Source organism: Neolamprologus multifasciatus, chromosome 5 (genome assembly GCF_963576455.1).
Source record: "Neolamprologus multifasciatus chromosome 5, fNeoMul1.2, whole genome shotgun sequence".
In the NCBI taxonomy this organism is placed as follows: Eukaryota; Metazoa; Chordata; class Actinopteri; order Cichliformes; family Cichlidae; genus Neolamprologus; species Neolamprologus multifasciatus.
This window is the reverse complement of record NC_140443.1, coordinates 11598920-11614535: the sequence shown is the minus strand read 5'-3', so window position 1 is coordinate 11614535 and position 15616 is coordinate 11598920. Positions and strand designations below refer to the sequence as shown.

The window sequence follows — 15616 nt, the reverse complement described above, 5'->3', positions numbered from 1 at the left end:
GCCATGGATTGAGTATGCTCATAACAGCCTTACCTCCTCCGCTACCGGTGTGTCCCCTTTCGAGGCGTCCCTGGGCTATCAACCGCAACTCTTCCCAGCCGTCAAAGGTGAGCACTTTGTTCCCTCTGTCCAACAGCATCTTCGGAGGTGTCGGCGTGCCTGGAGAGCGACTCGGGCCGCCCTTCTCCGCACAGTGGAACGCAACAAGCACCCAGCGTATCGCCACCGGACCCCTGCTCCCACCTACACACCTGGACAAAAGGTTTGGCTGTCTACCAGATTCATCCCACTCAGGTCTGAATCCAAGAAACTGTCTCCCACTCTCATCGGTCCCTTTGAAGTCGAGTCTGTGATTAACCCTGTCTCTGTCCGTCTTAAACTGCCCCGGAATATGAAAATCCATAACACCTTTCACGTGTCACAAGTGAAGCCTTGCCTCTCTAGTCCTCTGCAGTGTTGGGTAAGTTACTTTAAAAAAGTAATGAATTACTAATTACTAATTACTTAGTCAATACTGTATTTAAAATACTTATCTAATTACTGTGTCAGAAAGTTAACTTAATTACTAAATAAGTAATTTAACTAAATACTTCTTAAGATCCCTATAAACCTTGAGTGGACAAACAATAGAAATTAAACTCTAAATAATAAATACATTTTTTTTTAAAGACGGAGACTCTGCAGTACGCAGCGGTAGCATCTCTTCCACAATGTAGCCTGCAATCATTTTTTTAAGCTCACCTTCAGACGCTTTCTGTGCTGCTGAAGTAAAATCAAGTTTTGCCTGCTTAGCAGGAGTTGCCCCGGTGTTATCCATGGATGATGAACAAGGATCACTCAGAAGTGTTCGTCTATGCTCTCGTGTCAGGCGCTTCAGTAGATTACTCGTGCTATTAACAGCGGCCGATAGTTTTCTCCCCAGGACATAGCTTACATATTACTGTAATATTCTTGTCTGCTTGTTTCAGAAAAGTGAAGAGACGGGAATATGTCCATTTCAAAAAACAGCCACTCGCTTCAGCCGAGTCCGACATCTTCCGCTTTAGAATACGACTATACAGCAAACTGGCGCGAAATGACGTGCACCTGCACTGCAACTATGTTAAAGCGGCAGAGTTTACTTCTACGTTTAGAAGATAAATTATTGAAATTAAATAATGATATTCAGCAAGTTTAATTATTTTACAATGTAACACAAGTACATTGTAAGTAACTGTAATTAAAATACCTAAAAATGAACAGTAATTAGTTACTCTACTTTTTCAGTGGAAAAGTAATTTAAGTACAATAATGCGTTACTGTCATAGCCAGGCGGATCAGCTGCACGCTGATCAGCATGCTCTGTTTCTCTCTCTCTTCCTCTCTCTCTCCTCTTCTCTCTCGCCGGGGCGGAACTCACTGTGGGTTCACGCCCTCGGGAGATGAGACACCTGGGTCTCATTAAGATGATCAGCATTTAAGCCAGGAGGTGACTGCTGTTCGTCGCTGGATCGTTGTCTACCACGCGTTAGTGAAGCCAAGCTACTACAAGTTGAGTTAAGTGTGTTTCCTTTGTGCGTTGTATTTAACCCCGTCTCCCTGTCTACAGAGCTCCCTGGATTTTCCCCCCGTGTGATTCCCGAGTGGCAAGTGTTGGAGTGAGAGCCAGTGATCGTGTGTGTGGATGATCTGGAGAATGCGTGCTTTTCCCCTGGACTTCCATTGAGCCCCTTTTCCCTCACGCAGCAGTACATAGCACTCCCCCCCCGCACCGTCTTGTATATACACCTGGTGAATCCAAACCGTAACAACAATTTTGGCTACATATATGAATTTTGTCTTATATACTGCAATATTTATAATTGAGCTATTTGTTATATTTTGAAATGTTGTAATATATTGTATTATTTAATTTAGCTAAGTTAGTTACTGTTCTTACTGTCTTGAAGCAAGTGTAACCACATAATTTCCTCAGGGATTAATAAAGTATTCACCACATTGGTGGTGGTCAGAGGGCCCGGTGGCACCAGTGTCTGGCAGCCTCGCTTCTGTCAGTGCGCCCCAGGGCAGCTGTGGCTACAATGTAGCTTGCCATCACCAGTGTGTGTGTGTGTGTGTGTGTGAATGGGTGGATGACTGAACATGTAAAGTGCTTTGGGGTCCTTAGGGACCAAGTAAAGCGCTATACAAATACAGGCCATTTTAAAGTATTCTAATTCTGATGCTGAACGATGCTACAGGCAGCATTAAAATCTTCTCAGCATCACAGCTTCTCCAGACCCTTTCACATCTGTCACATGTGCTCAGGGTGAACGTGCACTCATCTGTGAAAAGCACAGGGCACCACTGGTGGAGCTGCCAATTCTGGTATTCTATGACAAATGCCAATATGGCTCATGGTACTAGTAGTGACACGAACCCTAGCTACATGCAAAACGTATATGTCCGAAAAGACATGGACAGAAAAATACGCCTGTGGCCCACACCTATAAAACCTGAGGATTGTCTCACCGTTGCCCCTCTAGTGAATCTAGTGATCTATCTAGTGATTTCATTAACACCAAAGCAGCTGAAAGTGATTAACAACCCCCTCTGGTACTTAACTGAGAAGAACAATAGAAGAAGTTTATGAAGTTTAAATGATATGATACTATACTATGATTAAATAATTTTAGTAATTTTTTTTTAGCAGTGTATTTAGCCATGTTTTTAAAAAAAATGTTATCAAAATTTTTCTCAAAAGTTCTGCATCAGCATCCAGCAGTGCTTGAATTGGAATAACCCCACAAATAAGATCTTTAATTTCAGTTTAGGTTGCACCAATAGAGCACTTAATTGTGCTGTAATATACATATATATATTGCCTGTCCTGTCTGGAAGTGTAGCAGTCAGGGTTGTTGTCTGAAGGCCAAACTAAATGCCCAACAGATTTATTTTCCAAAGTCTACCATTACGGCTTTTGCTATACTGGTCCACTTGATACTCATATTTAATTAGATTTTTAACAATTATGAGTTATTACAATCAGAATGCAAAAGACCGGGGCACGGAAATAAAGAAAGAAAGAGAAGTTGGGGAGAAAGTAGGCAAAAGGAGAGGGAGAGAAAAACAGAGAAGAGAGAGAAAAAACACTGAAAATCTGCTTTACCACCTGCTGAAAAAAAAAAAACAAGCAAAAAACAACACAGCATGGAAACCACAGCAACAACCAACATATGCATAAATAGCGGTAAATAATAAATATTAAATGCTACTGAGCAGCACACAGTATTAATGATACATGACACATAATGTGTGTCTGTGAGTACCTGTTTGTACACCTGTGTGAGCTGAGCCCTGGGCCAAATAGACCTGAGGGCTCCCCACCCCCAGCAACGGCCCAACAAAGCCAAGGGGGCCCGGCCCAGCCAAACTGCTGTCGGGAATGATCCACTATGCATTTGAGCACCCAGCCCCAGAGAACCACCAATGCACCAGCGGGTGGGGGCACCAGCCGGACCCGCAGCAGTAGGGAAGCCCACCAGCCCAGACCCCGACCAGAGGGCCAGTTCCTCCTCCCAGCCCACTACCCCAGACGGTGAACAGAGAACGGGTTTTAAGATTTGTGCTTTGATTTAAGCAAGTTCTCCTTTGCGCTTTTCCAGTATAATAGCTCAAAATCCTATTCTTGGTTATGCCCCTTGCCAAATGTGCAGCCATAGTAATTCCTCCCATTTAATGAAGTGCTTGTCATTTATTTCAGTTGGGAGTCTTTGAAATAGCTATAATAACCAGATAAAGATGATCAACTTGAGATATGAAACTTAATAAAACTTAATTAAATTCTATCTCCTAATGTAATTCCCAGTTTTCTCTTTTTTTAAGTCAATTAATTTAATTAATTTAATTCAACTCCACTCAACAAAATGAACGCACACAAATGATGCATTTTTATAGTTTGGCTTTTTCTCACATACATGACATCTGACAATTTCAATATTTACTACTTCTGCTCTATATCCCACTCTCAGTCTGAACTAGCATATGATGCATTTCCTGTATATTTAGTATAATCAGATTTAATTTAATTAAACTCTAAACAACTTGAAAAGAAAAAAATGACATTTTATTCACTTCTTTGCTGACATTTGCTGCACTGCTGCAGATTTTACTGGATAAAGATGAAAAACATTTACTCACTGGACCAGTGAACTTGCAGGAGGCAAAGTCACTGCAGCCACCATTTGGCTCTTCAGTACATCTGGAGAGCAGATAGAAAAACAGCCTGATGTCACGTCCCCAAAAGTAAACATCTCACGTTGATTTAATGAAGGCAACAAGAAAGCCAGGAAAAAAAAACGTATTTAAGACAAAGATGAAAGGCCACACCGACCTGTTAATGGGACTGCAGGAGTAGCCATCTCCCTGGTAATCACTGCGGCAGGTACAGTTGACGACGAGTCCCGTCTGGTTGCAGTCCGCATTCACATGGCAGCCGCCGTTGTACTCAGAGCAAAGGTCTGGAGCTGCAGAGTGTTTTTAAGAAAACTGTCATCTGATTCATTATAAATGCTGGCTCAGTTTAGGGTAAGCATCAGCTCGCCACATGTGCAACATCTGGAGCCTGAAACAAATGTGAACTGTTTTGATGCTTTTCTACAGCAACCAAATTATCAATCAGTACAGGAGTGCCACTGAGGAGAGAAAACAAATCTGATACTGAAAAACTAGAAGGATGAAAATATTTTAAGAAAAACAAACTGTCACAGAGCTCTTTCTTAAAATACTCCAAAAACAGTTTGATTAATTCTGCCAGTCTGCTAATGTGCACAACAAGAACATTTACAGAAAGAATGACAGGTTACTGTAGTCAAAGAAAATAATAAGGGATAAAAACTATAAATGAAAAGGGACTATGGCAACAGTAAGGTCAAAAAAAAAATGTTTATGCTTTTAAAAAATTACTGAAACAATTGATTTTTTACAATCTTTGTTATTTTGATTAGAAGGGAGACCAAAACCTGTTTGGGGTGGGGCAGGGCACACCACCATTTTCTTTTTTATATGCTGGAAAACTCTGGATTGTAAGGTTAATCAAGTGTTGACCAGTATTGTAATGAATCACATGGACGCTTATCACTTGCACATGCTCAATTGTTGGACAAGCTAATTAAACTGATTTAATTAGACCCCCTGGTTCACTGCCAGGGAGGCTAATCTTCCCCTAATCTAAGGGCTGAACTGGCCTCTTGTACTGCAATGCCAGGGTTAATAAGTTACAAATCAGCCATCAAAGACTAACAGGTGAATATACTTTGTCTCTTCTCCACCAACACATTCCTGGTTCTGTTATCTTTTAATCAGAGATAAATTACTATCACCGGAGCCTTCAAAGTTAATTCATTGAAGCCATTTAAATGCACCAAGTATTTACTGTACCAGCTCAGAAGAGACGATCCAAGCACAGGGTAACAGTTAAAAATCAAGATTATTGATCCAGACTTAGGTCAGCTAATTAAAGAAACAAAACACGAGAGGAACAAGGGGATACACAAAGAAGACACCTAGGACTAGAAGGAAACAAAACAATATATCAAGAATACTAACAGAAAGTTAGAACAGCTGACTGGGAAGAATTTAACACAATCTAATAGGAAATGAAGGGAAACTGGGGTATACATTTACAGAGGTGAGTAGCTGGTGTGCAAGAAAACTTGTGGGAACTAGAATCAAGGGTGGAAGTTAATAAAATAAAAAAGGAACTGTGGAATGGCTGCTGTTTATGTTGTATGACGCTGATGATGTCATGCTGTTTCGGGTTGTATTAGAAAAAGTAAAACATTGTCAGAGCATAGCAGAAACAACAGTGGATGTGACACAACCACCAATCTCGACCGATCCCAATAGGTTGATGAGTGGTTGTTAGGTGATCATATCCCTAATTTCCTTCGGGATTAATAAAGTATTCTGATTCTGATTCTGATATGCTGCACTTTTTGGTGTAGTATCTGATCATCCTTGTGATTTGAACACTGCAGTCACTCATAAATTACAACCAAGTGGTATTAAAACCTGAAAAATTCAATGAAATTCAGGTTTATTTACCTCAAGTACCTTGAGGCAACTGGCATCAACAGTTGCCTAAAGGGACTTTATGAGGTAAAGACCCTACAGTGTTCAGGAGAAAACCCTGACAATCGAACAATTATTAATTATTGGAACCACAGCTGGACCCGGATGATCAAAACTTACCAGAGCTTCCTCTTACTTCTGTGACTACAAAGCACTCTAATCTCTTCTCTTATTGCGTGACCACCAACAATGGACAACACTCACGTGGCTCTGGAGTGCAGAAGGTGCCATTCCCCTGGAATCCCGGTTTACACAGACAACCAACACCTTGCACACAGTCAGCCTGAGCGTGGCACTGCCGGCACTCCTTTGGGATTGAGCCTAGAAAGGCAGACGGGGGATTTATCTCAGTAGAAGATAACAAGTCAAATCAAGTCAAGTCAAAGTTTATTTATATAGCACATTTAAAAGACTAGTGTACATCAAAGTGCTTCACAATAAAACCACAGTGCGGGCAGAACAAAGAACAAATAGTACAATTATACTTAAAATTGCATTTACATGGTGTAAGGCAGGCCGAATGAAAGTCAAACTAATTTGTTTCAAAAGCTAAGTTAAACAAGTGTGTTTTTAAACGGGATTTGAATGATTGAATTGATTCCGAAGTACGGATTTCGACTGGGAGATTATTCCAGAGTCTAGGGGCAGCGATGGCAAATGCACGCTCACCTCTGGTTTTTAAACGAGACCTTGGTTGCATTAGGAGCAGTTGGCTGGAGGATCTTAGTGCTCTCTTTGGGTTGTACGGATAGAGACGATCAGTTAAGTGGCTAGGGGCCAGGTTATTTAGAATTTTAAAAGTGAGCAGAAGGATTTTGAAATCAATGCGATATTTGACGGGAAGCCAGTGTAGGTTAGCGAGGACGGGGTGATGTGCCCATGCTTTCTAGTGCCGATTAAGAGGCGTGCTGCCGCATTTTGGACTATTGCAGGCACTGAAGGAGGGAAAGTTGGAGGCCCAGGTAAAGAGAGTTACAATAATCGAATAAGGAGTGATGAAGGCATGGATACGTTTTTCAAGTTCTTTATGTGGTAAATAGGGCTTAGCTAACAAGAGTAAACAGGGCTTTAAAATAAAACTCACAGGTTTATTTAAGGAATGTTTTTGTGAGACCAACCTAGAAACTTTCAGAAAACAAAAGCATTCAACATGGATCCAGAATCCTCATTTTGTTTGCATAGACCATTTGCACTTGGACTTCCACTGTCTCAAAGTGGTCTCTTAAATTTGAATTTTGTTAAGAGCAAGAGGACAAGGTCTCAGGGATCCAAATCCAAAGTAGGTCTTAATCTGAGTGAAGACTGTGTTGCCATCATTTCCTGGCATGATGGCACAACATCACACTTCAGGTAGTTTGCAGCGAATGTTCTTCAGATGCCTCAGGTGTTACAGAAAAAAAAAAAGAAAACAAATGACACTCATATTCCTGCACTGGAAGCAAACTGCACCCAAATTTGAGGGGTTTTCTGTGTTCTCCAAAAGTTGATTCTGTTCATCTGGACGTAGCGTTTTCTGGGAGAAACGTTTCGTTACTCATCCAAGTGACTTCTTCAGTCTCAGCTGACTGCAGGTTTCCCCAATCTTATAAACAGTACATTTGCATAATGACTGAAACCTACTGATCAATGGCCATGAGTACCGTTCACAGAGAGTTGGGGAGTGGCTGCAATCACAGCATTGTAAGATGGCGAAAGATGTACCCTTAGGCCCCCTCCTCTATTCAGAGATGGTCTTTCCCTTTTCACGTAAATGGCCTCCCTGACTCCACGCTCAAACCAGCGTTCTTCCCTGTCCAGGATGTGTACATCCTCATCCTTGAAAGAGTGTCCACTAGCCTGTAGGTGTAAATAGACTGCAGAGTCCTGGCCTGACGAGGTAGCTCTTCTGTGTTGTGCCATCCGCTTCGCCAGAGGTTGTTTGGTTTCCCCGATGTATAAATCCTGGCAATCCTCCTGGCACTTAACAGCGTACACTATGTTACTCTGTTTGTGGTGGGGAGACCTGATCCATGGGGTGGACCAATTTTTTGGCACAGCATGTTTTGGGGTTTAAAAGCCACAGAGACGCGGTGTTTCGAAAAAAATGCATCTCAACTGTTCCGGTACTCCTAACACATATGGGATCACTACAGGGTTTTGCTTATGCAGCAGTTGTCCTTCTCTCCTGGATCGGCTGGAGCTTTCTTTAGGTGCCTTTCCAGCTTTGATAAAAGTCCAGCTGGGATAACCACATTTACTCAGGGCCTTCTTGATGTGCTGTTCTTCTGCCTCCCTGGCCGCTGTGTCAGTGGGGATGGTGTTCGCTCTGTGTTGTAGCGTCCTGATGACACCCAGTTTGTGCTCCAGTGGATGATGAGAGTCAAACCTTAGATACTGATCCGTATGTGTAGGTTTACGGTACACGTCAGCTTTTAGATGTCCCCCATTACTGATGGAAATCTCACAGTCTAAGAAGGCTAACCTGCCACTTTTCATATCCTCCCTGGTGAATTTGATGTGTCGGTCCACCTAGTTAATGTGATCCGTGAAATGTAGTACGTCCTGAGATTTGATTTTCACACGGACTACAGGAACCACCTGAGATTCAGCCTCAGATGCAGACAAAACAGGATTACTCCTAAAAGTCTGCAAAAGAGCTCTTCAGTTAAAGGCTTCCGGGCAACAAAAATCCTCCAGAAGGCACAGCATCAGTTGCTTAATGAACGGGTGAGGCAAACAAACTTTACCATCGACATGCTAAAATCTCAAGAGGAGCGGATCCGACAGAGACTGACAACACTTTTAGGTGAGAATACTCTTAAAAAGGTGTTTGACTTTACTGAGAAGGCTCATATAGCTCAGCACAAGAAGTCTAAGACCAGGCAACAAAGGAAGTTTGACTTACTTGTTGTACGTCAGAAACCACCGCAAAATACGGAGAGTGTCCTCAGTGGCCAAAAGAGACAAGGATGCGACACGGAGGATGTGGACAAGTGGGTGAAGAATCTGTCTGACAGACAGCTCACCCGAACAGAGAAAAACATCCTTGCTAAAGGGTTGAATTTTGCTGTCACACCGAGACAAATCCCGCTAGTGGAGCTGATCACAGCCACAGAAACAGCAATTCGTAACAACAATATTGCAAAAGTGGAAGCAGAGCAACTATGGATGAAAGTTTCGGCCTGTCCCAGCAATGCAAAGCCCCCAGCATCCAACATCACCATGGAGGAGAGGAAGGCACTCACATCACTTAGTGATGACAACAACATTATCATCCTTCCGGCAGACAAGGGTAGGTGCACAGTATTGCTAAACCAGAAAGACTATCATGAGAAGATTTTGTCACTACTCAGTGATGAAAATACTTATGAGCCCCTGAAACGAGACCAGGGAAGTGGCTACAGGAAGAGGGTGTTAGACTGTCTGAAGCAGTTAGAACAAGACAAGGCTATTGACCGGACCTCATACCACAGGCTATACCCAGGGGAATCTACACCAAGTCTGTATGGTTTGCCGAAAATACATAAACAGGGTGCACCTTTAAGACCGATTGTCTGTATGATCAACTCGGTCACCTATAACATCGCCAAGTTTCTGGCTTCGATCCTCAACCCGCTGGTGGGCAGCTCTGAACACCACATCCAGAACACCCTGGATTTTATTTTTTTTTTGTAATTGAAGTCTTTATTTGTTTTTAACATTTAACCACATGAAAACATAAACAAAACAACAAACAAAACAACAACAGAAAAGAAAAAAGAAACGACAGCTTCCAATCCCATGGTTAATTCACCTTTGCATTTTGGTTCTATTTTCAATACTTACTATCGGTACACCCGCAAAAAAAGGACCATAAAATCTTAAGTTATTCCATTACTGAGTGCCTAAACAAACATACAACGCAGCAAGCATAAAATTTAACTAAAGATAACTTCCCTGACCAAATAAATTCCAACCATCTCAGCCAAAAACACGTCCCCATGATTTGTCAAAACCCTCCCTATCATCATTAATCCTAGCCAAGAATTTTTCATACGACACCATTTTCAGCATATTTTCCTTCCACCTATTATATTCTGGAGGAGATGGTTCCTTCCATACACTGAGAATAACTCGAGCCGCTGCAATCACCCCCACCTTTATAACCACAAAGTCATACTTTGAAACCCCAGGTAACACCGACTGATCCCCTAATAAGCACAGTCTTGGTGACAAGGGTATTATCAAACCAATCCACCTTCCTATTTTGTCCAATACTTTTTGCCAAAAGGGATAAACTTTCCTACATTCCCAAATAGCATGCATAAATGTCCCTGGATCTAAACTACATTTCCAGCATATATTACTGGGACTGATTCCCATTCTGTAAAGTTTGGACGGAGTAAAGTACCATCTGTGTATTAATTTATACTGAGTAAATTTACCCCTGGCCTCTCTTATATATTTATCAGAGAATGACAAAATTCTACACCATTCTTCTTTAGAAATTGCGCAACTCAAATCTCTCTGCCATATAATCCTCAAGTTTTCACATATCTCTTTTTTTGGATTGTTAAACAGTTTGTAGAAAACAGCTGCTCTATGTGCTGTATTGGACAATTCTAAAAACTCCACCACCATATTTGAGCTTTGAGTAAATTTTCCTTTGGTAATACAATCCCTTATTTGTAAATATTTCCAAAAATTATTTTCTCTTATCAAACCATATTTTTGGGTTATTTCAGCAAATGACATAAACACTCCCCCTGAGTAAAGATCACTTATCCTGTGTATGCCTTTGACAAGCCATTCCTTCCAGAACACTGTTTTTCGCCCAATCTGTACAGCGGTGTTGTTCCATAGCGAGGTATAAGGTTGTCTTAAATGAGATGCTCCACACACCTTGTGCACCTCTACCCAGACAGCTTTAGAATACCCGAGCACCGGGTTATTATGAAAGTCTTGTCCATTAATTGCCGAGCCCTGTGAGAGAACATCCAAGGGTGTAAAAGGGCTCACTAGTTCCTGTTCGATCTTCCTCCAGCTCAGCTCAGAGTCCAAACCTGTCCAGTGCTTGGCCAGTCTTGACATTTCAAAAGCTAAATTATACAACTTCACATTTGGGAGGGCCATTCCCCCAATGTCTTTAGAGGCCCACATTTTCTTTATATTCACTCTTGGCTTCTTGTTATTCCACAAAAAATCTTTAATTAACTTTTCAAATTGACTAAATATGTGTAAAGGAATTCTTACAGGTAACATCATGGAAACATAATTGAACTGTGGGGCCACCATCATTTTAATCACATTAATTTTACCCCATAGTGTAAGATTCAATTTACCCCATTTCTCCAGATTTGTTTTTATCTTTAGGAGGAGAGGTTCCATATTTGAAAGCATAATATCCTCCAGTTTGGGTGTTAATAATATTCCTAAATACTTCATACCTGAAGGTAAATACTTAAAATTGAATGGAGTAATGCATCTAGAATGACATGATGCTGATAGTAGCATGCCTTCCGATTTGCACCAGTTTATCTTATAACCTGACAACCTTGAAAATGACTCAACACATGTGAGTAGTGCTGGTAGAGACTGTATGGGATCCGTTAATACTGCTAAGATGTCGTCAGCATATAGAAATAACTTGTGCTCGATACCCCCTGCATGAACACCTTTGACATCCCTGTTAGCTCGAATAGCCAAGGCCAGTGGTTCCAGAAATATTGTGAAAAGCAGCGGGGACAAAGAACACCCCTGCCGGGTCCCGCGAGTGAGATGGAAAAACTCTGACACCAATCCATTTGTCAAAACTGCTGCCCTTGGGCTTGCATATACAGTTTTGACCCAATTACAAAATCCAGGCCCAAACCCAAACCTTGCAAGGGTTGTCATAAGGAAGCCCCATTCTACCCGATCAAAAGCCTTCTCAGCATCCAGCGAGAAGGCCGCAACCGGAGCTAGACTAGATTTGCTTTTGTGCATGAGATGAAGAAGTCTTCTAATGTTATCACCGGAGGACCTATTCTTAATAAAACCAACCTGATCACCATTGATGATATCTGGTAATATTTGATCCAGGCGGAAGGCCAAAACCTTCGTCAAAATTTTGCAGTCAACGCCTAAAAGGCTTACTGGTCGGTAATTTGATGGGTCCGATAGATCCCTATCCTTTTTAGGAATGAGGGAGATTAGTGCCTCACTAAATGTACTCGGTAAGGAACCTATTTCTAGTGCCTCAAGGTAAACTTTATGCAAGACTGGAGCTAAAATATCAATATATTTCTTATAATACTCAATCGGGAAGCCATCCAAGCCTGGCGATTTTCCATTTTTCATTGATGAGATCGCTGCCCTGACCTCTTCTTCAGTTATAGGTTCATCCAATCTTGTTTTCTGTTCCTCAGAAAGAGTAGGTAATTGTAGACCTGAAAAAAAAGTCTTCACCTCCCCCTCATTAATTGCACCGGCAGAGGTATACAAATCTTGATAAAATGATTTGAAAATTGAATTTATTTCTTTTGATGAGGTTACCACTTGGCTGTCTTTCTTAATCATAGATATATTATTTAAATTATCCTGGATTTTATTGAGAAGGTGAGAGATGTCATTATGGAGGCAGATGAAACCTTGGTCTCGCACGACGTTACATCTCTCTTCACTTGCATCCCAGTTACGGAAGCGTTGGAGGTAGTTCGTAAGAGATTACAGGATGACACCAACCTCAGCAACAGGACCACTCTCAGCATCGACCAAGTGTGTTTGCTTTTGGAACTGTGTCTTCATTCCACCTACTTCACATACAAGGGTCAGTTCTACAGGCAGAAACATGGGTGTGCCATGGGCTCCCCAGTTTCACCCATCGTGGCCAATTTGTACATGGAAGAAGTGGAAAAGAGGGCTCTGCTATCCTACCCTGGAACACCACCAAGTCATTGGTTCAGGTATGTGGATGCCAGTTCCTTAATTATGATTAAGGAACTGGCCTCACAGCCCATTGTTCCTTCAGTGGGCTGGTTTCAGTCATTATGCAAATGTACTGTTTATAAGATTGGGGAAACCTGCAGTCAGCTGAGACTGAAGAAGTCACTTGGATGAGTGACGAAACGTTTCTCCCAGAATACGCTACGTCCAGATGAACAGAATCAACTTTTGGAGATTTATTTTCCTGGATGATTGAGAATGCATCAAGAGGTTTTCTGTGTTTTTTAATGGGCAGTCTTAAGTAAAAAAAAACCAAAACAAACATGGTTGGAATTATGTTGATCAAACACTGAAATAGATTATTTAACATGATTATCCATGCACTCAAACATCATGCATTTATTAAACTATCTTTGCATCTAAATAAACGATAAATACATTGAAAACAAAAAACAGGAGGAGGTTGGCGATGTTTTCGACCATAAAGGTAGTCTCATAGGAAGAACCACTGGTCCCTGCTGACCTGCAGCCTCTCCGTTGTGAGGTGGAGGTTTGGACAAGGACAAAAAGAGGTGCAGTTGGCTACGGGCTCGCATATCTCCAGAGACGAGTACAGAAGCTACTGAAAGAGAGCCGAAGCTAAAAATCAAATTACATCTCAAGCACACACTGCCAAAAGTGGAACAGGTAGTAGATGCTGGGGGATCTGGAGACAAAGGAAGCTGCAGCTGTTCATGATCCTTTCACATCATGACTTTAAGCTCCTCTTTATAAATCTTACTGATGAAAGTCTGGCTCAAGACGACCTAAACAGCGAATAAGTTTTGGCTATAAATGAAAGGGCTGTGCTCGTTTTATAACACAAGACAGAACAGACCAGAAGAGCTTTGTAGCAAAGATAAAAGCAACAAGTCATTGCTGTATCTCATTATCTTCTTAACTGTTAAAAGCCAAAAACCTAACTGAAACTAAAATGAGTCACTCAGATGTGGTTTTCATCGTATCTCATCGCTGTTTGGCTGGAACAGAGAAAAACTGGTTAAAATGTTGAGGATAGCCCTAAGTTTTTTGTAGTTTAACAAGCTCTTTAAAGTGGAGAACAGTTATAGCAGATGGGTGGAACTTCTGAGATAACCATTAGGGACAATTTCCCCCCTAAATGACAACATACACCGATGAGGCATAACCTAATGACCTTTTTCTTTTGCTGCCAAAACAGCCCTGACCCATCAAGACTTGAACCCCTGTGCTGTGGTTATCAGAGAGATCTGGGAAATTGGAGGCAAAATCACCACCTCAAACTCGTTGCTCTGCTCCTCAGGCAGGCAGCGCACATTATCCTGCTGAACCGTTTACTGTTTCCGTAAAAGGGTCTACATGGTCTGCAGCAGTGCTTAGGTAGGTGGGACGTAACAAAGTAGCATCCACATGAAGGTCAAGACCTAAGGATTCCCAGCAGAACATTGCCCAAAGCATTACACTGCCTCCAGAGGCTTAACTTTGTCCCATAGTCCATAGTGCGTGATTCATCAGGCCAAGGCACCTTCTTTCATTGCTCTGTGGTCCAGGTCTGATGCTCTCATGTCCATTGTTGATGCTTTTGGTGGTGGACAGGGGTCACCAAGGGCATCCTGACTGGTCTGCAGCCCAATGTGCAACAAACTGTGATGAACTGTTTATCCTGATATCTTTCTGTCAGAACCAGAACAAACTTTTTCTGCAGGATAAGTTACAGTAGCATCTGTTGGATCAGAAAACACAAGTCAGCCTTCGCTCCCCATGTGCATCAGTGAGTCTTGGCTGCCCATGACCCTATAACTGTTTCGCCACTGCAGACCAGGAACACCCAACAAGAGCTGCTCTGATGCAGTCGGCTACCCGGCACAGTTTGTCAAACTCACTCAAGTTTTTACACTTTTCCATTTTTCCTGCTTCTAACAGATCAACTGTGAGGACAAAATGTGCACTTTATCCTGAATATAGTCCACCCACTAACAGGTGCCATGATGAAGAGATAATAAGTGTTATTCATTGTATCTGTCCACCAGACAGTGGTGGTCCCCATCTTTAAGAAGGGGGACCGGAGGGTGTGTTCCAACTACAGGGGGATCACACTCCTCAGCCTCCCTGGGAAAGTCTATGCCAGGGTGCTGGAAAGGTTCGTCCGCTAGTCGAACCTCGGATACAGGAGGAACAATGCGGTTTTCGTCCTGGTCGCGGAACACTGGACCAGCTCTTTATCCTCTCGAGGATACTTGAGGGTGCATGGGAGTTTGCCCAACCAGTCTACATGTGTTTTGTGGACTTGGGAGGTGTTGCGGGAGTATGGGGTGTCTGGCCCATTGCTACGGGCCATTCAATCCCTATACAACCGGTGCAAGAGCTTGGTTCGCATTGCCGGCAATAAGTCGGACTCGTTCCTGGTGGGTGATGGGCTCTGCCAGGGCTGCCCTTTGTCACCGGTTCTGTTGATAATTTTTATGGACAGGATTTCTAGGCGCAGCCAAGTGGCGGAGGGCTTTCGCTTTGGTGGACTCAGAATCTCATCTCTGATTTTTGCGGATGATGTGGTTCTGTTGGCTTCATCAGGTGAGGGCCTCCAGCTCGCACTGGAACGGTTCGCAGCTGAGTGTGAAGCAGCAGG

General features: G+C 42.3%; 1 protein-coding gene across 2 annotated transcripts in view; it reads right to left on the bottom strand.

Moving 5' to 3' along the window:
- Nucleotides 1-15616, bottom strand: part of stab1 (stabilin 1) — a 183789-nt gene that overhangs the window by 62828 nt on the left and 105345 nt on the right. For both annotated transcript variants that reach the window (XM_085158702.1, XM_085158703.1), the window contains 3 exons: nt 6295-6411; nt 4352-4484; nt 4159-4219 (listed from right to left, as the gene is read on the bottom strand). In XM_085158702.1, the coding sequence (XP_085014828.1) occupies nt 4159-4219; nt 4352-4484; nt 6295-6411 (311 nt within the window). The remainder of the gene's footprint in view (nt 1-4158; nt 4220-4351; nt 4485-6294; nt 6412-15616) is intronic.